Here is a 22616-nt window from a genome sequence, read left to right as displayed (position 1 = left end):
CAACAGTAGCCCATGTCAGAAGCTTCATGGGAAAATAGAAGCGGAATAATCTGTACCATCTGCCCTCCCCACATTAGGTCTCATCCCATCAGAAGCTGATTTAAAGCCTAGATTGTGATGTTCAATATTCCTTCCAAGAAGCAGCAAGCAAAAAAATTCGCCTTTAACGTACAGTAACACTGTGCTGCAGAGAACTGAAGGTGAGGGGGAGGTATTTGTTTTCATGTTTCAGCAGACTTAATTGTTACAACCAACATGAGAGATACTATCACTTGGCAAACAAACTTGTACTGGCTAGAGCTGTTTTTACTTCATGCCTGGGGCATTTATTGTTTCTGGGTATGATCTTGCAGCCCTTTTTTTCTCACAGACAAATACTGTACCAGTGTTCACAATCTCACTGGCACTAAAAGTAAGCACCATGTGTAACAGAAAAGGTCTGAGAATTATTCCTTTCATTAAAAGTGTAACATGTTGCTTCCCAGCAGAGTATTTTTTTAAAAAATTTGATGCTGGAAGCAATATGGTGCTTGTCATAGGCAAGATATTTTTGTAAGGCTCGGTAGCACAGAGTGACTTAGAGAAAATCCACATAAGGAATGAACATCATCAGTGACAGGGAAATCATAATGAATTTTCTTTCTGTAAGCTAGTCTGATTTCCACAAGCAGCTTGCAGTATCTCCTCCAGCCTACCGCTGGTTCTCATTGGTTCTTGAGCTACACTTGCAGCTGAATCTGTGCTGTTTATATACCAAGTGTTCACCAAATTGCCAGATTGTGCTGGACTGACTGAAAATCAGCCTATAGCAAGTCAATATATTTTATATCTTACATCATGTCTACCTGAGGGGGATGACTGAGTGCACCAAGGCATCAAGGCAAAATCATCCTCCTTCATGTGTATCACACAAATTAGTTGATATGGGAATGGCCTAAGTCCCTCCCTCTCTCATTAATCACCCTGACCGACCCTGTGCAAGCAGTGTAAGTTAGTAAGGTTTCCTTAGTGCAATCACACTGTAACTCTGCTGAGTACAAGAGCCTTCCCACTGATACAAGTGAGACCAAAACGAAGCCCTGGATATTTTCCCTGACTGCTGAAGACCGTAGACTTACAGCATAAGCACATGTAAACTCAGGCAAAAGTCAGCAGGGGGACTTATAAGCCTGCTTGCTCTTCATCCCAGACAGAAAACGCTCTCTGGGATTCCTGCTGCTACCTCCCTCACAAGGACACAGGCAGTAGCACCCTAATGGCTTGCTAATGCTCCCCACCCACTACAGTTCAGACCTGACCATAATGACAACAAACTTAATGATAGGTTTTTTTGGGTTCAGGTAAAAAGGTATTTTAAATACTAAGAAAAAAAATCCCACGCTGAGTAGTAACATTTCTCCTGGTGTCCTCTTTATATCATCTCACCTGATTGTGAAGCCTGTGGAAGGCTAGTATAATAAATGTGTTATTTTTAGTTAATGTTTACTTCTTTTATTTATTTAATGAAGGAGAAAAGGAAGAACTTTCCAATATTTTTCACTGGAAAATAATGATGATGTATGGAATCTGAGGTGTCTGGGCCTCACCCATTGTCTTTTAAACCAACATATATGAAGCATTAGTTCTAGCACTGATACAGATTAGCTGAAGGGTTTAAGGGGTGTCTTTACCCACTGGTGCAGCTGTACCCCTTTAACATTTCTCACAGATCACTGCCTCTGGGACTGCATTAGGGTATACTCAGCTATATGTCAGCAAGAAGGGTGTGGGGGGTGGCATTGAGATAAAAACCAAGGTAGCTTGGCTTGGCTTGAAGAATCATGACATAAAATTCCCCTGTTCTGCTATTTGAAAGAATTTAAAACTGGGATAAAGGACATGGGATTCTCCCTGTCCTGTTTTCACAATGCAGTGAGAGATGGCCTCCTCCCATGCATTTAGCTAAGTAGCCTGAGATGAGGGACTGTTTTCTATATGAATCAGTGCAAAGGGGGTTTCCTCATCCTGAGACTTTCATTAGGTTATGTGACTGGGACAAAGCCAGTTGCTTTACTGGGTTACATGATGGTGTGTGGCAGGTCACTGTCATGCAACTCAAGGGTAAAAACCACTTTGTCTCCTTTTTTCTTTCTTAATTTGGTCACACTGTGTCAAAGGTGTCAAGTGATTCAGTGCTGTGTGTGTGGATGCACTCATTTATTTGGGATTAAACTGGTCCTGTACAGCCATATTTATCATCAACGGTTCCATACAGAAGAGTATAGTGAGATCTTTGTAGCTAATCTTTGTGGGCTTCTTTAGGCCAAAAATAATTCCCACAAACACTTTCTATCTGTCCTTCCCTGTATGATTAATCCCTCATTTCATACTCATTTTCAAAATGGAGATACCATGCTGGGAGATTCAAATCTTGCCGTTGGAAGGCTAATAGTACGTATTTTGTACAAATGAGTGAAAAGGTGGATGTTATAAGAAGGGATTATATATACATACGATACCTATGGCAATGTTTCAAGACCAGGCCTGTAGGATCCCTGGATCATAGACAGCTACTGTATTTGTCAAGGTGCTATTTTTCTTTCTCTAATTCTGGAATGAAAGAAGGCTTCTCTTGACAATTATGCATGGAGAGCCCTGTGTAAAGCATCCCTCTACCAGCAGATCAATCATAGGGGTCATCTAGGTCTAATCACATTAAATTCTCTGGAAAGAACTTATTTGGCAGTAAAGAAAGGTCAGTCTCTCATTTAACAGTATTATTTTGGGACTGCATGGAATATGGTTCTGTGGTGCAATGGGAAGGTCTAAATCTGGGTTCAAATCTGATTTCAGATCATAAGCAAAAATCAGTTGTGGATGAGAAGAATTGGGAGGTATATCCTGTAGCACATCTGAAAGCTATCACAGAACTTGTTACACTCATCAAGTCTGCTCAGATACAACCTGAGAAACAAAAGAACAGAGCTGGGCAAGGTTTGAGGTGTTTTGCATGTCAGCATTGCAATACATTGGCAGAGTTACTAAGAAAACTGCCTCAATATCTGCTTAACAGTATCCTTGGCTCTAGCCATTACTTCCAGTTGCTCCATTCCATGAGCATTATGTTTTTGAAGAGCATGCCTGCAAGTGAAGCTGATGGGAGAGGAAGCTGGGATGAAGCGGGGCATATAAGAAACACATCTGTTTTAAAAGACAGAAAGAGAAGTCCAAATATACAAATATGATAATGGATATGATCGTGTCTTTCTCTTACAACGACTGGAAAAAAACACCTCCAATCAGCTATACTTGGACTTCTATTGGATAGCTTTGTCACCTTAAAAAACCCCAAGCCTCTAGCAGTATGTGCCCACAGAAAATGGCAAGAGGGAAAATTCAATACATCATGAAGCTAGGGGGACAAACTCCTTTTGGGATCTCCTGTTGCATAAACCTGCATCCCTGTATTTCCTTTGGATAGACACCAGCACTCCAACAGCAGACTGTGGGGGCCTGTATTCCACTGCCTAGTTACAAAAGACTGCAATTGCATTTATTTACATTCTGCCAGGAGGTTAGCAAAGAATAACCAATAGTCAAGTAGGCAATACATCAAAGCAAATAAAAAATGCTGTAACCTACTGTGTGTGAACCCATGGCCTTAAAGAAGCCCCCCAAATGCCAGACAGCCCATGCAGGTATCCCATATGCCCCAGAGGCATTTCTGCCTAGTGGACAATTGTCTCCTTTAAAGTGGCTGTAACAATTCAAATGGTTGGTGAAAAGGCTACTTAGGGAGACTTCATTATGGCTGAACATTAAGTCTGTGAGATCTATCAGTCATCAAGCCCCACTTAAGCCTGTGTGAGGCTATAAGTGGACTAGAAAGATGCAAATACCTTGAACTGCCTCCTGCAAAAGTTGAAATTCCCCAAGGTAGAAGGATTTGCCTCTAATTTGGACAGAGGAGCAGAGGGTGAGAGGGTGAATTTAGCAGGCCAAAATATTACATGTTGATCACCGGATATTCCTACTACAAGCACTTTTTTTTCCCTGAATGTAACTCATCTTTCCAACTCTAGCACTCCCTGGAGAGAGTTTTGACAAATGTGTGTGTACTGTCTTGCATCTTGCTTTGCAAAAGAAAATATCTACAGAAGAAAGAGAAAATTATTTATGATAGAATTTCACACATTTTTCTGGGTGCTTAATGAAGCTTGAACTTGAGTGGAGCAGAGGGAGCACTTACTGTTGAATTTTTTTTCAACATCACTACACAACAAACAGAAACTGAATAAGTAATTAAGTTAACTGGCTTTAAAACTCATATTGGCTGAGGATTAAGGTAATTATGTCTGTGCTTACACACATTCAAGGCAGCTTTAAACAGTCTTGCTGCTGTTTTGTTGCTGATATGGTTCTAAAACTAATCTGAGTCTTTGTCCTGCTGTTAATTACTACAAAGGTTACAAACACAAGCTCTCCTTGCTATTAATACATTATATTATTTGTATTATATCTTCAAAGAAGATGCAGGCCTCTTTGCTAGGTTTATACAAACACATCCAACAGTTTCTTCCTGTATCAAATAATTTACACTACTTTAGACTTAAGGGATCTGTTAAAATAATACACCATTGATGAGTTTGGTATTGTCATACACTGATCTCCCTGTCAAAGGAGAGAAAAATCTATTTTTAAGTTTGTGTGAAAAGACAGAGTCTGGGAAAGCAGTACCAGTCTCCACAATATCACTGGCAGGGCAATGGGGATTCTTCACCTTCTGGGTTACAAATAAGTTCCCTTTTAAATGGCTGGAATGCAGGGGAGGGGAAAGGAAGGGAAACCCTTACATTCTCCTTGTCTAACAAGCAGCCATAGCGTGAGAATCACTCCCTAGCAGAAGTAATCTGTGATTGACAATGGTTTTCTTTGCAGCCAGGGCTAATAATGGTTTAGCTGTAAACAGACAAATACAGAATATTTTAATGCCCTTTACAAATGCAAGGTCTGCTTACACAAGCAGCCTATATGGAGGGTGGCTAGCTACTGGCAAGCTTCAGAGTTCCTGAAAATTGATGAAGTTTGATATCAGGGTATGAGCATAAACACATGAGAAAAAAAATTTCCTCTAATGGGCAAATTCACAGAGGGCAGATTCACAAAAACTGGAGATTTATTGTCCAGGATGTTCAGGCATTCATATGTGCCACCTGAGGCAAGCTTCTATATTTGACTTAACCCTTCCTGCCTGAAAAACCTAGAAAGAAATACTTCCCTCTTCACAAGGAGAATGAGTATGTGTAAGGCTTGATATGATGGGGTGGGAGCTCTGCAAACAACCAGAACAAAGTCTGAGACTTTGATACAATTTTCTTGAAATCTTAAAGTTGCCTCTGAAACCTACAATGAAAGAATACCAAGGAAATGAGGTGAGGTGGGACAGTCTCAGAAATTCACAGGCAATATGAAGGAACATTTTTACTGAAGTATTTAAAGTTGCCTTGTGCTGAAGTTAATGATCATACAAAGAAAGTTATACAGGAACAGCTTACTTGTATTTTTCAACAGTTTGAGAGATGTTGCTAATATGAATTGACTGCATCTCTGTGTCTTTGTTCTTCTTCAATGATTCTTTCCTGTGAATCAGATGCAGACTTATACAGGAATTCTGTGGGTCATAAAGCAGCGAGCTCACCAGCTGTTTCCATGGGCATTTTGCCTAAGGTTGGCAGAATCTGTTCCTTCATGTTAGTGATTAACTCACTTGGAGGTGAACTCCCTGTACAGCAGGAAAGCCACCTGAACTAAATAGGACTCAGCCCCAAACAAAGTAGACTTCTAAAGTCCTAAATGAGTATTTGGTAAACACGCTGATTTGTAACTGAAATAAATCTTTATTTTAAAAATGAAAACCACAGGAGAAAGGCAATGTTGACAGCAGGAATGTAAATCATAACAACTCTATTATGAATCAAAACAACAGATGTAACATGAACAACAGCATCTTCTATAAATAAAAATCAGACTTTTCTATTTCATACACTGGAAAGGCTAATATGCCCAAAATAAATTTCCCTGAATCCCTCAGTAATGTTCTATGGTCAGTGTTGACTGGTTGTTACCAAAAAAACACCCTGTGCATGATTTATATTCCAGCAGAGTCACTAACCGCAAACCACACTTTTCTGTCAGACCTGACATTAGTAACTACAACCACTTCCACTAACTATATTCTCATTGCAGAAAAAGAAGCAAAGCACAGATGGTTCATACATCAATGATTTCTTGATCTATATTCACTTCCCTTCTTTCTTTATTAGCAGGCCTACTGACCGCATGACTCACCAATTGTCACCTTAAGCACCAGAGAGGAACTAAATTATCACAGTGCTCTCTCTACAAGGCAGGCATCACACCATGTTGGCTATAATCAGCTTCTGAGGCCCAAATTACTCAGACTTCAAACAGGAAATAACCTCGCTGTCCCCATTTCACAGTATGAAGAACCAGTGTTTCTGGGACTGGAGGAACTTCTCTAGCCCCAAAATTCTCTGGGCCTGCACTAACCTATCTGTTACAGCAACAGAAAATTTACAGTTGACAAATCAGTCAAAAGTACTGCCCTTCATATAAACAATCAAAAAACCAGGATGGCCAGATCATATTTATATTTCCATGGTCAAGCACATGAGAGGACAGAATCAGCTGCATGGTATGTACTGCTACTGCCAACTCACTCATTCAGTAGCCCAGGCACACAAAGGAACAAGCATCAGATGAACAACACTTGCAGAGCTCCTTCTAGTTTCCCATTATCACAGTAGAGATCTGATTATTTATAGGCAGCTTTCAAAGCCTATTACTAAGACTTTGCATAATGAACAAATAAATTTTGCACCATCTCTTGCTTAACAAGAATGTAGGGCTTGACTCTTGAGTTTTTCATTGGTGTAATTACAATGACTTCACTGGTGAAATCTCTTACTGATACCACAGTGAGAGTATGCCACAACACAAGAAATTCAGGAACCAGAAAGCATTCTTATCTGTCTCTAAATACATCATGAAGGGGATGTTTTTTTTTAACATTTTGTCCTTATTTTTAGCAGGTGCATCAAAATCTGACAGCTTACACTTGTCTGACATGATTGTACATTATTTCTGCCTAGCCATGTGGAACTAACTGTGCCGTGCTCAGCTCTTCCCATCCTGTCCTAGGTTGAAACGAACCTTGCAATGACTCCTTTATGTCTAATCACAGAGTCAGGGTGGAGTAAGATTCTCAAGATGATGAAAGCACAAATGAGATGCAACAGAAAATTTTTTTTAATGGCATATGTATCTTTAGACTTCAATTTCTCTTTTATTGATGAACAAAGGAGCTTTAAAATATTAATGCTGTTTTGGACTTAATGCATTTTACATATTCAAAACGCATGCAAATAGTTCTGTATTAATAAAAAGGCAAAACTTGGAAAAAATTTTAATTGAATACATCCTTCTTCCCCTTCTGTCTACTAATGCATGTTCTGCTTTCTATCCTTTTCTAGGAGGCTTTTAAAGGGAGAAGTTACAAAGCTCAAATGCTTCAAGTATTGTTTCTCCAAAGCTGTATGGTTAGCACTTCAGCTGGAAATAGTTTTGCACTTGACCAGTCACAGAATATATAACATCATATGACTTAGAAAACAAATAATGACACATGAAGCAAATAACATAAACCACACTTCATTGGTATTTTCACGAAATACATCCACTGCTCCTCCATAATTAGATTCTGCCAGGCAATGGTAAACTCACAAATCACTCATTTTTCACTTTAATGTTGCAAGTGCTGTATTCCAATAAGTCACTATAAATTATCCCATTAAGATCACAGCAAATTAGAGAATTTGAACACAAGGTTCTTTGCCTGAGCTTGTTCCACTATAGTATATGGATTTCCCACTTCAGCAGGTTGCTGGCATTTCTACTACTAAAAACACTGAAAGAACACATATCCCAAAATCTTTTAACCTCACCTCAGAAAACGGACATCTGGTAGGTCTTTTTAAATGTTATTTTCTATGGCAGTACAATTAAAACCTGTGGTAAAAGTAACTTAATTACAAAAATAAACAACAACCAAAAAAAATACACTGAAAATAACATTCTTTTTATACAAAGAGTAAAATAAATGAAGTATTACCTTGGCAGGTCCGTTCATCTGTGAGCAGTTTATAGCCTTTCTGGCAGCTGCACTCAAAGCTGCCAACAGTGTTTCGGCAAAAATGGTCACAGCCACCATTGTTTACCAAGCACTCATCAATGTCTGCAAAGAATGAACAGGCAAAAATTTAGTTCATGGCTGAAGTTCAATTGTTCAGGCAGGGGTACAAGAGTTTACTCAGATTCCCAAAAAGGCTGCTGTCCCCCTTAGCAATCAGGCTTGTCAGAGGTATCTCTCCCCAAACCTTTCTCACAAGGCATACGAAAGAGCTATGGGCTGAGTTCTTCTGGAGACAGAGGTATTTCTCTCAGAGCTGGAACCATCAAATGGCCCAAGCTGAGGCACTTTGATGTTAAAGAATATTCAGAGAAGCTTCTTTGTAGAGATAAGTGAATCCCTTACTTAAACAGGAACTACAGGAACTATCAAAACCCAAGAACATATGAAAAAATGAAAAAACACAATGAACATGAAGTAAAACATACTTAATTCTGAAAAAACCCACTTCTATTATCCCTATATTAAAAATGTGGGATACATTTGTTTGGAATTAGGATTATGTGCTAGTTTGTCTGTTATGAACATGGTGCCAGTGAATACCCATTTTCAGGTGTGTTACTACTTATTTGGTATAACAGAAGAGCAACTGCAAGTGCATGTGAAATGTTGCTTCTTCAGTTGCTCTGGAGGCTCTGGAGGCAGAGCACCTATTGCCTTCATTTGAAAGCCAGATATATGTATGAAGGATGGGATCAGTGGCTTGTACCTTAGATTATGACTACCAGGTGCACTGATGAACTAGTAAGGCTTCTATTCTGAATTTCAGACTGGTGATTCTATTTCTTCCACCTTATAACTTCTCCCAAAGGTGTTGAAGAACTAGAATGACCAGACCTTTTCCCATCCCATAAAAACTTGTGCAATAAGTATATAAAAGGTCACAGAACCACATGTGAAATACGGAGCATCTTTCCATTCTCCTCCATTTATTAAATGATGGATCCATGTTTATTTGAAAAAAAAAAAAACAACCTTTTTATTTTCAGATGAACAGTGCCAAATAATAGCTCTTTTTAAGGATTCATACAGTGGAGAAGTAATTTGTCATAGAGCCTTGGCTGCCCACTTCCAGAAGTGAAAACAAGGTCTTTCAGAAAACCAAGTAGAGAGTAATGCTTCCTACTGAAAATCTTGCTACAACAACTCTGAAACTTTGAGGTAACAGCTGGCCATTGAAAAAGCAAAATTGCAAAATGCAAATCTAGGTGCCAGAAGAGCTAATATGGGGAGATGGAAATCGATCAAAGACAGCATGATGCTGGTGAATGAAAGGTGTATTTAAAAATAATTTGAATGTAGGATGAACTTTAGTGGATGTCATTATTTTGTTTTTGAAATCATATGATTACTGACATGGGAGACATGACAGACAGATAGTATGGCTCTTAACACATTTCTGCATGTAAAATATACACAGCAGCAAGAGAACTGAGGAGGTAAATCTAGAAATTTTAATAGCTGAGAGGCAAATGCAGCCTTATTTTCTAAGTGGCACTTTGCTGCACAGACATTGACAGAAATATACTCAGGACAATGTGCTACTCAAATAAGCAACAACAACATATACGGTTATAAAGATTTGCCTTTGAGTTGCATTTGTGGCAAAGAAAAATCAAATTTGCTTTGAGACCCTCTGAACTAATACTGCAGCTTATTACTCTTGTGTCTGGCTCTGCAGAGAACTGGCTTTTGTATCCAGTCCTATTAAAAGTATCAGGGTAAAAAGGGAGGTAGTAGCAGTGGTGGTATTACAGAGTGCTTTGTACAATGCCAGCTTGAATCTTCATGTTTCAGGTAAAAAAATTCTCAAAGTGGTCTGAAACCAGGAGTCAGGGTTGCTGTCTGTGGTCCTCCAGCTTTGGTGATGAGGCTGCCCAAGAACAGATAACCTTAGGCTCCCAACTTGATGAATACCATGAGACTGGAGGCAGCAACCCATTTGGTTTCAGCTGTAATCAGCAGCACAGGTCAAGATCAGCTGTGAAAACACAAGATGTGTTGGCCCAAATCCTGCAAGCTGGTATTTCCATTTGTAGATAAGATTCCTCTCAGCTCCAGTATGTGCAACTAGGACTGTGCTGCAGGTCTTATGATGGATTACCACAACAGTCCCATCCTTTTGCACAGCACAGGTGTACCTAACTACAGTGTAGCTTGCCCTGACAAAACTATTGGACAAATGGCATTGTGAATTAAAATGACTAATATGTTATCCATCATAAGCACACAGAGTAGTCATCCATCATTAAGATCTCTTTTACTCATGATAAGAACATGACCTTTGGGCTACTCTGTGCCTGAGACTGCTTGAAGCAGAAATTACTTGCAGCCTGTCAAACACCATTCAGAAGTAAGGATTGATGTTTTAAATGATGGCCCCTGGATTTCACATGTTAAATTCCAAATTCCAGTCTCACTAACTTTCTTTTCAAGGTCTTTGAAAACCATAAGGGACAAAAATGAAACCTTTCTGGCCTCAGAGGGTATATTTGAAGCTGTTAATCATTGTAATTCCACTGACAATGCAGCATAACAGTTTTACACCAGCAGTTCTTTGGAATAATTCTGAACCAGGACCTGGGTAAAACCTGGGAGATTCCACAGGAAAAGAAAGTATTTATTCATTTCTTCTAGTTGGAAAACATGACGTGGCCTTTTGAAACCCAGACCATCAAAACAGAATAGAGGTCAAAACTGTTAGCTGCAAAAACATTCTAAATAACACAAACAGTGCCAATGTCTCTGCTTTCACTGTATTTCTTTCCGCGGCCATAGCGAGACTGACAAGGCATGTGAAAATTATTTCACTCTATGGAGAGTAGTGCATTGCTGCATTGCACTTGAAAGAGAGTAGTATCCAACCATATCATGTCTATCTGGTTCATAAGAATTGCACCAAGTGTATACCCCCACTATTTTTCTTTCCACAGTTATAAATAATTCATATTATGAGCCATGAGAAAATAAATGATTCCACTGCGTGAGAAGGTGAGGCCCCATTTTTCTTTAAACTGACTGGTACCCAACTTCATTAAGTGCCTGTTGTGAACTTCACAGTGTATGTATGTCTGCCTATCACGTAGGCAAAGAAAACACAGTGGAAACCATTTCTACCAGCTTTGAAATTACTTTGTCACATCTCCCCATACTATTATTGTGACTGTCTGCTGAGAAGTCATAAACCTGGTGTCTTCAAGCAGTGCTCAAGTGGTTCCTTTTGAACTGATGGCACAAGTTGCAGAAGAATGGCTCAAACTTTCCACAGTGCTCCGCTTCCCTGTATCCCCAGGAATTCAGAAGTATATAGAGAACTGTGTTTCTCCACAGCGGTTTGTATGTAAACTGTCCTGATGATCAGTGTTCAGACAGTGTGCTGGTCATTTCAGACTAGGAGGTCTGATGGGCCTTCAATGCATTAGCAATGAAATCCTAAAGGATTTATCTTAATGCAGTAACTCGATACTGTTAAATGATAACTTGCTTCTACAAGGTGCTGATCTGCTACAAATACACAAAGTAGCTTTAAAGTTGTTAATTTTTGTGGGAAAAAAACCCAAATGTAAATATTACTCTGGAGGTGGAAATCAGCAACACCATTACAAAAGCTGGGGATCTGTCTGAACCCAACAAGAAACCCTAGACCATCTTGCTCCACAAATAGTGAGGAAGTTCCACTGCAGCTTCTATGACTTGCTGACATCTCCATGTGCATTGTTAAATATAAGACCAGACAACTCCCTTATGCAAAGGCCTGGCATTAAGCATGACCACTCTCTGGATCTGCTTATGTGACCCTAGAGCCTCGTGGCATTTACTGGTAAGTCAGTTTTGGTACCTGCTTCCAAGTACTCTTTCAAAATGCCTTTTTTTCATATTTATTTCACAAAACTCTCCCTATTGTTTTGGATGCTCAAAATTCCAGAAAATGGGAGGGGTAGTAATTTTAGAACAATTATGGACAAATAAATAAAATATTTCTGAAATATATGTTTATCCTAAGCTTTCTGATGATTTCAAAATAGGAGGGAGGCAGTGGATTCAGCTTTAAAGAAAACTTTTTAGCTTTGAATAAAGGAGCAGAACCTCTGATGCCTTATGATAGATTGTTTAGCCGCAATTTGACTAGATGAAACAACAGTCCATTATTTATTTTCATGTCTTTATGAAGATTAATGGGAATGGCTGCTCTTCTACATTTTTAAACTCTACTCAGCATAATTCATGTTAGGATGGACCTGGTTCTGGTCAGGGTGCATGTATGCACACGTGTGCATGTGTGCATGTAAACAGACAAAGGTTTGTCTTGCTGCATACAAGACGGAATAAATTAAAAGACAGAGAATAAATGAAAAAGTAGTGATTTCAGGCAATTAAGAATTAAGCATTTCACATAAGCTGCTTAAAGGCAACTGAAAGGGTAATCAACATGCAGTCTTCACTTAGCTCTTGAACAATGATGGATACGGAGATTTCCAAAGCCTCATCACAGGCGGAAGTGAGGCTTTTGCTTTCAATGGTTGGACAAATATTTGAACTGATTGTGTCACTCTAATCCTTTGCAGTTTTAAAATGCTACCTAGCTGCAGGAAAATAATATACTTCCAGATCAAGCTAAAATGATTATTGAAACTTCATACCCTTCTTGATTTTATTAATCCTAAAGTATGTTAGGATTAATAATGCTATTACCATTATACAGTGGACATCTACACAGACATGTTGCGGGCTAGTCTGGTAGTTCCTCTTATTCCCTGCTTTTGTAATTTTCCTTTGCTTTCCTTTTCTTTTCTCATGCTTCTGCAAACCACCATTGTACCCTAAACCTTACAGCCAGTGCTGTCTTGTTGACACAAGCATTAGTTCCCTGATGCATGCAAACCACAAAGTACTTTATAAAGCAGCCACAAAACTTTTTAACCCCATGTCAGAGGTGGGAAAATAGAGGCACAGACAAACAAACAAATTCATCAACACTTGAATCCAAGCCCAACAAACTACCTTGCCTAGACAGTGTGTCGATAAGCACAGACATGGAGAATACAAGTTAGTTGTTCTACATGTTGCTCTCCATTACAAATCGTACCAAAGCCACCAATGCTCAGATTGCAATTATTATAACGTTTGCCTCTCACTTTGCAATAAAACTTGAAATATATCAAGTAATTCAGGATTAATGTAAGCATGACCTTATCAGTATGCACTTGCAGTGCTCTAAAAGACAATTCCCACAGTGTCGTAAATAAGGCATTCTGAAGATATTCTAATACAGTATAAATACTATTTAATGTTCTCAAACTCAGTGCATTCAGTGCTACTGTGAGCAAATCTAAATCAAAGTAGAATTTGGTTCTGCTGTTCTCTCCCGAAAACACTGAGCCAGCTGTTTTCTGGTAGTTTACAGGGAGCTAGGAGTTCTAGTTCCAGTTTTAGGATGGATTTATCTAGCAGTTTGGGCAAGTTGCAATAATTCTCTGCTTCACTTCACCTGTATAGGGCAGAGGTAATTACGACTTGATATTTTCAGGGCCGATACTTTAAAAAGGACTATTATAACTGAACAAAACACTATGAACAAAAGTAAATTAATATAAAAAAAAATTAAGTCAAATTACAGTTGTTTTCCATTCGTGGTCTGGGCTTCTGAATGGTTTAACACAGCAGCACGTTCCATACTGGTACTGTTTTGCTCTGGAAGAACTTGTGAATATGTGCAAAACTGTATGGCTGTCTTTATGAAGTAAACGTGCTGTTACACCACTCCACCTGTGACTGCCTTTAACATTCTTTGCATGTTTCAGGGAGGAATAATTCAATTCAAGTGTCTTCTACTGGAGGATTTCAAAGGCCAGCATCTTATCAACTTCATTACATTAAACCTACACACTTCTGCAGGAGACATAAGTTTAATTAATTCTCCTTTAACACATTTGAAACTGAGGCAGGTAGGGTAGTGTGTGATTTCCCTGCATCAGATAGCTACAAAATGAAATAAGGCGTATGTTACAGCACCTCTAATTTGAGTTTTGCACTTCAGTGACATCCTCATCTTCCCTCCCACAGTGCTAATTAACAGTAATGTATGATAATCATTCCTGAACTGAAGTTCCACTAAGTAGCAAATGAAGGTTCTCTGTTTAATTAGCTTTATGGCTAGGTTGTGGGGCAAGACATTTTCCTAATTAACAGAATTAAAACTTGACTGGGCAGACAGGAATGAGTGTAATTAAAATTTAATCTCCCTCATCCTGAAAACAGGCTGCCCACAAAATAGAGAGCTTTGTGTAAATGCTCTTAGAGCATGGGAAGGTTGAGGCAGGTTTCAACACATTTTCCTCATGTCACTTTCTCCATTTTCACCTGCTATCTTTGCAATTTCACGAAGAAACCTGTCTTCCAACCCAGATGGTAATCTGTCACATATGGATTTAGGTGTCAGCTATTCTCCTCCGGGACATATCCACTCTGACATTATCCACCAACCAATCAATAAAAGAGTCTGCCAGGCTGCCAAGAGATCAATCACCTTGTAAAACAAACATTATGTCCTATTATTTTCTTATTACAGTTAATTAGATTTATAAAGCACAAAAAGCTTCGAAAGTGAAAAAACTTAGAAATGCTGTCAGAATACTTTAGGCCCTGATTTCTCATTTGTAAGAGGAAAGGGATTTACTAAATCTAATGTGAAAAGAAAGGATTTTTATTTACAACTTTTGCTGAACACTAAAATTTTTTTAAACTTAAAAACATGTTAGTGCAATGCTATGAACACAAACAGTGCTAGCTGTCTTAGATTGTGACACCAGAATGTGAAGTAGACTGGAGACATAAAGGAGCAGATTGATGGAGTCTTTTACTTTCTAGGCTGATAGGCTGAACTATTTGCAAAAACTACTCCCTCTCACCAGAAAAAAAAGCCCATAAAAACCCTACAACAAAACAAAACAAAAAAAGAGAAGTCAAAGGAATTCAAGAAATAAAGATAGCTTTCCTCCAACTGTAACTTTTTGTCAATCAAAATGCTTTTTCTAAAACATTCTAGAGGAAGAAAGAAGTGTGAAGTTAAGGATCCCGTCAGTATTTGAGGCCAACTAAAAACTTCTCTCTGTTTTACAGAACATGTGGAATAGGACAGTACACCAGACTCTGGGAAACTCAAATGGTTCACAGACTGTGTAAGTACATGCAGACCTGTAGTATATGGTTAATATGGTGGGACAGAACTGTGCAAAACACATTGGGATGACTACTTATCTACCTTAATTATTCACACAGCCACAATAACTATGATGATTCTACTGTTTCTCTCTCTCTCTCAAAAAAAAAAAAAAAAAAAAAAGGTCTTGCTCTACAGTATTCCAGTTTTCCATGTAATCTCAAGTAAGAACACAGGGGCAAGTAAGCTGTACACCAAGAAATAATTATACCTACTCAAGTTACCAATATACTTACTTGAGTATATTAACTCAAGTTACCAATTTACCTTTACTTATAGTTGCTGGCATTTTCCCCCTTGAAATTGCTCTCTGGTCAGGGAAGTTGTGTGCTTGTTTCCAGTAATCTCATTTTGCTTCTAGAAATTGTGTTTGACTTAATGAAATAAAATTTAAAAGTAAAACTGGTATTAAGAACAGCTGAAGATACCGATGCTCACTCTAAAATCCCATTGAAACTATGGTAGCTTTCCTGTGATAAAGCTACTCCTGCTGAATTAGCCCATGATAATTCAAATGCCTCCTAGCTAAAAAGTAAAAGAAATAACATTAGCTGGTGAGCAAAAATTAACTCTCCAAAACCTTTTGGAGACATTCCTTCAACCAGTCAGGGATCAGCTCTGTACCAGGGAAGACAAATACTTCACTAAGAGCAGGATCTATCCTTATCAAAATCGAGCTGTATTTTATGATAAAAAAGCTATTATAGAAGAATGAAAAAAAAGTTTTGAATGTTGGCAGCTATGATTATGTGAGTTGTCAAACCCTAAATTACAGAAAGCACTGCACACTTGTACATAATGAACTGTGGTTGCTGATCCTCAGGGAGCTTTATATTGTTGAATAAATGCAAGGTCTTTTCAACAACTGAAATGCAAAATATGACCCTCCCAAGCATTAATTTAAAGGATTTGGCATTTTCAAAGGGGAGGTTCACAAAGACAAATAACAACTGCAAGTTTCCAGGGAACAGGGATATTGCCTAGTCATGAAAAGAAAACAACAACTTAGTACACATGAATTTATTTTCTGGGGATAGATGGAACCCTTGGGAGGGAACAAAACTGAATGAGTTACCTGGCAGCTGACCCAAGTCTGCACTTTTTTAATGGAAGATAATCTGTTATATTATATTTGTCTGTCATGAACAAGTCTACAGCAGACAAATGAATTGTATGCCTTTAACCTTAAAAAAAAAAAAAAAAAAAAAAAAAAAAAAAAAAAAAAGAAAAAAAGAAAAAAAGAAGGCAGCAGTAATATTCCCCAAAAGAGGAACAGGTAGTGAAAGTTTTGCACACATTCTGGAGCAGATAAATTTTCTGCAACAATCAGAAGGCAGATGTTACCCACAGTTCAATTTCTGGGATCTGTTCTCCACACCCTCATCAGTTTTTTTTGTCTTCCATTCCATTTTCTTCTCCTCTGGTGAATTTCCCCTGTATCTGAAATCTGCTTATCTTCTCATTTTTTATATCCCATAGGTTTATAATTTCATTTTTTCTTACTTTGGCCTGAGTCTTCAATTATGTCTTAGAAAGCCTCTATCAATTTTTGTTGAAATATCTAATATTCACTGTTTTGATGCCTAACCAGTATACATACTCATCAGTCGGTGTCCAATTGTTCACTTTTCAGACCCCCGCTCTAAGCTTCTGAGTACTTGCAGCCACCTACCAACAGTTTTCTCTATTTTCCTCCCACAGATCCCACACATTTTCTGCTGCTGACCAACACCTTATTGTCTGAAACATCTCTCCCACCTGTGGTTTTACTACTAGCTCTGTAGATCCTCTCACTGTGATTACCTCTACCCCTCAGTCAGATGTTCTGTTACCCTATCACATGCCAGATTTGCCTCTACCCTGACAACAGTAAATTCTGCCTTTCCTTTAAAAATGAGGGGAAAAAAAAATAGATCCTTAATTATAAGCCACCTCCCAGATTTATCAGATGACTATGGCCCCCTCACTGGACATGATGCAGAGCTTTCTCTTGAGCTGCTGCAGCTGCCTGCAGGATGCTGTTACCATTTGCAGCACATTAGATTGATCTTATTTGCTCTTTATCTTGAGAGGTAACATTGATGTAATCACATAAAATGACTGTGGCTTCAGTCAATAAGGCTATCACAGATAAACCTTATTGTTTGCTTCTTTAATCCACATTTAGGCAGCTACTTTGAAAACATTTTTGTAGATATCTGGGAACTTGTGCTCTGGTCTAATTTCCTAGACTAATCCATCTCTTCTAAATCAAGGGTCTCTTTCAATAAACTGACCTTGACTCTTTTTCTTCCATTAGTGTCTCAGTCTTCCCTCTCTCAATGCTGATCTTTATGAGGGCTTTTTCTCATCTTTCTCATGTTCTTCCAAAATAAAATTAACTGAAAACTCTGTGTTATTTAAGGGTTGGACTCAATGATCTTGAAGGCTCTTTTCAACCAACCTAATTCTGTAACACTCCCTTTTGGCTTTAGTCTTCCATTCATCACTCCTATCAAACAAATTTAGAAATTTTCCTTAGCATCTTCTTTAACCAACCACATATGTACCTGTTATCTCTGCAGTGTAGCTCATGCACATCATTGATTCATATGCCAAAGAATTTCCTGTAGAAGCATTCACTGGGTTGTACCATAACACAGTCTTCTCAGTGGTTTCCCAAAGAAGTTACAAAGTGTTCACTCTCAGAACCTCTTGCCAGTATTCAAGCAATGAACACCATTCTTATGACCTAAGTCAGCCTTTTCCTCCCATTTAATGTTGCTTTCACTTTTTTGGTTAGGTAGCTGTATCTATTGTTTCATAGTCCTAAATCACTCAGTGTCTGCCTTTGGCAGAAATGCTTCTATTTTCTTAATCATATGGGTTTTGTCAGAAGGAGTATTTAGAAAAAGGAAGACACAGGGAGATTCTTTGCTGCTACTGCAACATCTACACAGAAAATCTGTTGTTTTCCATAAATCACTTGAGCAGTTTGAGATTTGAACAGATCTGCCTTTACCAATAAGCTATCTGCTTGCTTCCTGAAAATGGCATGTGATCTCATGATCCTTAAACTATGTGGCAGCACTATAAAATGGTTAGAAATTGTTTGTCAGAAGTCACCTCAACGAAAATTCAGCTATTTTAATTGAGCATTTAATTGCATATTTCATCTGCATATCACACACATATATGACTATTTTTGTTCCTCCTTAAAGCACTGGTCTAGTTACGGGAGGACCCATATTTTCAATAACATTGTTCTTCACACCAGCCCCACGTTCATGAAGGTGCTGAACCCTTATGCAAGACAAACACCTTAACTTTGCTCCTTCTCCTTTATCATAGAATTTATGCATTCAAACATAGAGGAGGGTTTTGTATTTAATTTTTTTCTTTTTTTTTTAGTATGAAAGATGGACCTCAGGCTCAAGATTTGTATTTGCCTTTTGTTCAGCATGGAGAGGGCAAACATTTTTTCTTTTGATTCACGGCTGTAGTGGCTTGTGATCATATCTAATCTCTTCTATTTTCTAGTAGCTCTTTGCTTACATGTACAGAGAAGCAAACTCAAATGGTGTTCATATTTGAACATGCACTTATTTCTAGTTACAAACATTGGTAAGTTATTATAGCTTGAAAGCAGAGTCACATAAGGGGTCTTGATAGAAGCTGAGTTGCCATATAATGACTTATGAAAACTAGATCTTGATTTTACTATTGGGAAGTTTACTCTTGGTTTAAGTTGATGAGGAGGGAGAAAGTCATCAGGGAGAAAGAATGGTTCATAATAAACCACTTCAGTAAACACTTAATGGTTATTAAAAAAACACTTACTTCATAACTAACTTCTAAACTTCTACCCCCTGGCTCCAGGTAGCTTGTGAACTGGCTCTGACAGGCTACTAACTGCCATTACTAAAAATGAAGGGAGTCTGATTCCCCTGGAGCAGGACAGTTTTCTGAGGGAGTGACACAGAAGGTAGAAGGAAACCACAGGAACAGAAATTCTGTGCTGTGTTGATGTTCACAAGTGAGTAGAGGACATAGGCCCTTTTGCACTACTGTACTAACATTCATTTTTTTCTTATATTTTGTTTCTATTGTTAAGATCAAGAAGAGTCACTTTATTCCTGCCTGGTTAGTACTCTGAAGCAAGTGGAACAGGCAATCCAGTTAAAATATAATTTCAAGGCAAGTAAAGTGGATACGCAATAGGACAGCATTAGACTATTTGTATGTGCTTATGAACAAATCATTGTGATAGGATATGAGTTCAGAGGCTGCCAGCTGTTCCATGTTATTTCCCAATGCACATACCTTTAAGTTTATGCAAACAGGAGGTACTTTAGCCATATGATGTGAAACCTGTAATCCCATCAGGGATTACCAAAGCTGATGTGTTTATTTTTCTTTGGGGTCACCTATTCTTCTGGCCATATTTTAAAAAATGGGTCACTGTGGGATTCCTGAGAGAACGAGAAGGCACAAGGTCCAAAATCAAGGTTGATGACCACTGTGAGCTGCTTCATTGAAGAGAGGACAGACATTCTAGTTCAGTAGCCATAGCAAGGGCAATATGTGCCTTGGAGATCAAAGGAAGAGTCAGAGAAGGTGTAGTCTATACAGAGGCATGAGGAAAAACTGTATTTTGAAAATGAAACAGTAATTTTCAATGCCTTTGCACAAGCAAAAACTGTATTTTGAAAAGAAAATATTAATTTTCAGTGCCTTTTCTTCTGAGGTTCTTGAAGTCTCACAAGCATTCACTCTTCTAAAATGTCTGTGAAATTTTCCCCTAAAAAGCCTGAAATGTATCTGGCTGACCATTTAAAACCTTGTATCACTTGGCACTCCTAGGAATCATGATTAAAATATCCTATCTGCTTGGGTCAGCTTCCTCATAGAGGGTCTAAGCATGCTGTGTATCTCAATCTGTTTCCATGTGCAAAGTTTTGCATATTTTTCCCAGTGGAGATACCAAACTAGTAAATTAAAGCCTACTGAGACTAACCCTGTCTTTGTTACTTTTGACAGACTCTGAGTAACATGCATACTATTGCTTTGGGATATTCCAGAGCAATTCAACCCAGATAACTTTATTTATGCACAGCAAGAAAAGAGAAGCTACTTATTAGCTTAAATGAGAAGCTGCTCTCACTAGTTGTCACTGTACCTTTAACTGAGCATGAGCCTAAGGGACCATTTTCTCTATGCTGCTTTCCAAACCAAACTGTGAGTATAAGGCACCGTATCAGCAGTATGTTAAGAAAATTTAATGTGCTCTAAAATTATCCCAGCAGGAAGCAGCAATGCTATGAGTTGGTATTAAAAGTAGGAGTACAACTGCTCTATTAACTACATGAATTATCTTAAAAGATATGCCACAGCAGTAAGTGGCCATTTCAGGTGCTGCAGTTATCAAGAGAAATGTAATCAGAAGAAAGGGAATAAGACAAGCAGGCCTCTGCTCTTCCTGGCTTTGCCAGACATCATCTTCAAAAAACCCACCACTGCTTGTAAATCTTGTGACTGACATTTATGCTGACATTTGCTGGTGCTGCAGCACTCCGACTGCAGGGGAAGTGATGAATGCCAGCAACTTAGTTCAATCAAACTTATTCTTTCACACTTTGCATTTATTTTTACCCTTTTTTTAGAGAACATTGGAAAATGCTAACGGCTTATTATGGCTAATAGACAATAAAGCTTAAGTTCCTCAGAAACTGTGCCTAATGTGGAAGAAGCTAAACTGACCTCTTAACATCTTAAAAATCTTTAAGTTGCTAAGGACGGGTGAGAGGGAAAAAGCTCTCTTTTTATGTGTCAGTACCTGTTCTGGGTGCCAGTACAACATCTATTAACACTAACACCACGTAAAGTAGACCAGGTACCAATACTCTTTTCCCTGTGTGGAGTATCACAAATAACACATTAAAGGATACTACTAATGGGAGACACAAAAAGTTGCTTTCAAATCTCAAGTAGGACTGGTCAGGCAGCTATGAACAGAGGTTGCCTTTGTAAGCAATATCTAGAAGTTTAAACTCCAGAGGAGATAACGGTAATTCCTTTTTACTTAAAATGATGATGTATGTGAATTAATTCATATGGGGAACATAATTTAAGCTGTACAGCACAGTATCTTAGTGAATCTAATGCAGTACGTTCCTTGAAGTTACACAGAAACTAAATATCTAAATTCTGTGGCTGTGCACCTTCAAATGGAAGTTGCATTCTTCAGAAGGAAACATAAAATTTTAGTGATGTCTCCTCTGATGCTTCTTATGCATTTATTAAAAAGTTATGTAAACCTTTGGTAGAATGATGGTCTCACTTAAACAGAAACCAAAGAAGTTTCTGTTGCAATCTAACCCAGGAGAACTTTTTATATTTTTTTTACTCTTCTTAAGGAATTATCTTTGGAGCTAAGGAAGAAAATTAGAACAGTACCTAAGTAATAATAAAAATTAAAAAAAAAGAAGTTTATTCACATGAATTAATTTGTGCCAGTCCTGCATCTGCCTCTTAAATGAGACAAATCTTATTTCAGAAGACTTGCCTCAAACATACAGACTTGATTCGAAAGCCATTGAGACACTTGCATAATGTGAAAAGTGTGGTTGTATGTGCCCCTCAAGTTCCATCTGCCTTGGTGTAAACTTGATTGATGCATATATTTTGCAGAGGTTATCTTGCACAGGTATATATTTTACTGTCAAACTGTTAGTGGCAGGTACAAAACCTGTCAAGTTGATTCAGGGATAATAGCAAAGCAAATCACAGGTAGCTGCTCCTACTGCAAAAACTTCCCCATTTGGGCAAATCAGTGAAAAAACCACACTACTCTGAAATTTATCCAAACAATCACAAAGGTAGTATTATAACTCAAACAAGCTAAAAGTTTATATATTAGATTAGTAACTGCATCTTACTAATAATAAGCAATAAAAATAACCTGTGTCTCCTTCTGCTATCCCTTTCTAAAAAAAGGATATATTTTCAGTTTCATATGAATTGATTGGGACTGACAAGATGCAATTCTAAAAGCTTTAGTCAATTTAATCCAATTTAGAGAAAAAATCTAAAACAAATTTTAAGCAATTTGACTAATGGAATAATGGAGGGAATCATAACTGTTCACAGATATTCTGTAGCCAGGAAATG

At 38.2% G+C, this 22616-nt stretch overlaps 1 protein-coding gene across 2 annotated transcripts in view; it reads right to left on the bottom strand.

The window, feature by feature from the left end:
* The window catches only part of SCUBE1 (signal peptide, CUB domain and EGF like domain containing 1), a 184065-nt gene that overhangs the window by 38206 nt on the left and 123243 nt on the right, over window positions 1–22616 (bottom strand). For both annotated transcript variants that reach the window (XM_030469242.1, XM_030469241.1), the window contains exon 9: window positions 8171–8293. In XM_030469242.1, the coding sequence (XP_030325102.1) occupies window positions 8171–8293 (123 nt within the window). The remainder of the gene's footprint in view (window positions 1–8170; window positions 8294–22616) is intronic.

Source organism: Calypte anna, chromosome 1, assembly GCF_003957555.1.
Source record: "Calypte anna isolate BGI_N300 chromosome 1, bCalAnn1_v1.p, whole genome shotgun sequence".
Classification (NCBI taxonomy): domain Eukaryota; kingdom Metazoa; phylum Chordata; class Aves; order Apodiformes; family Trochilidae; genus Calypte; species Calypte anna.
Note: the sequence above shows the minus strand (reverse complement) of the source record. Positions and strands in the feature narration are given on the sequence as shown.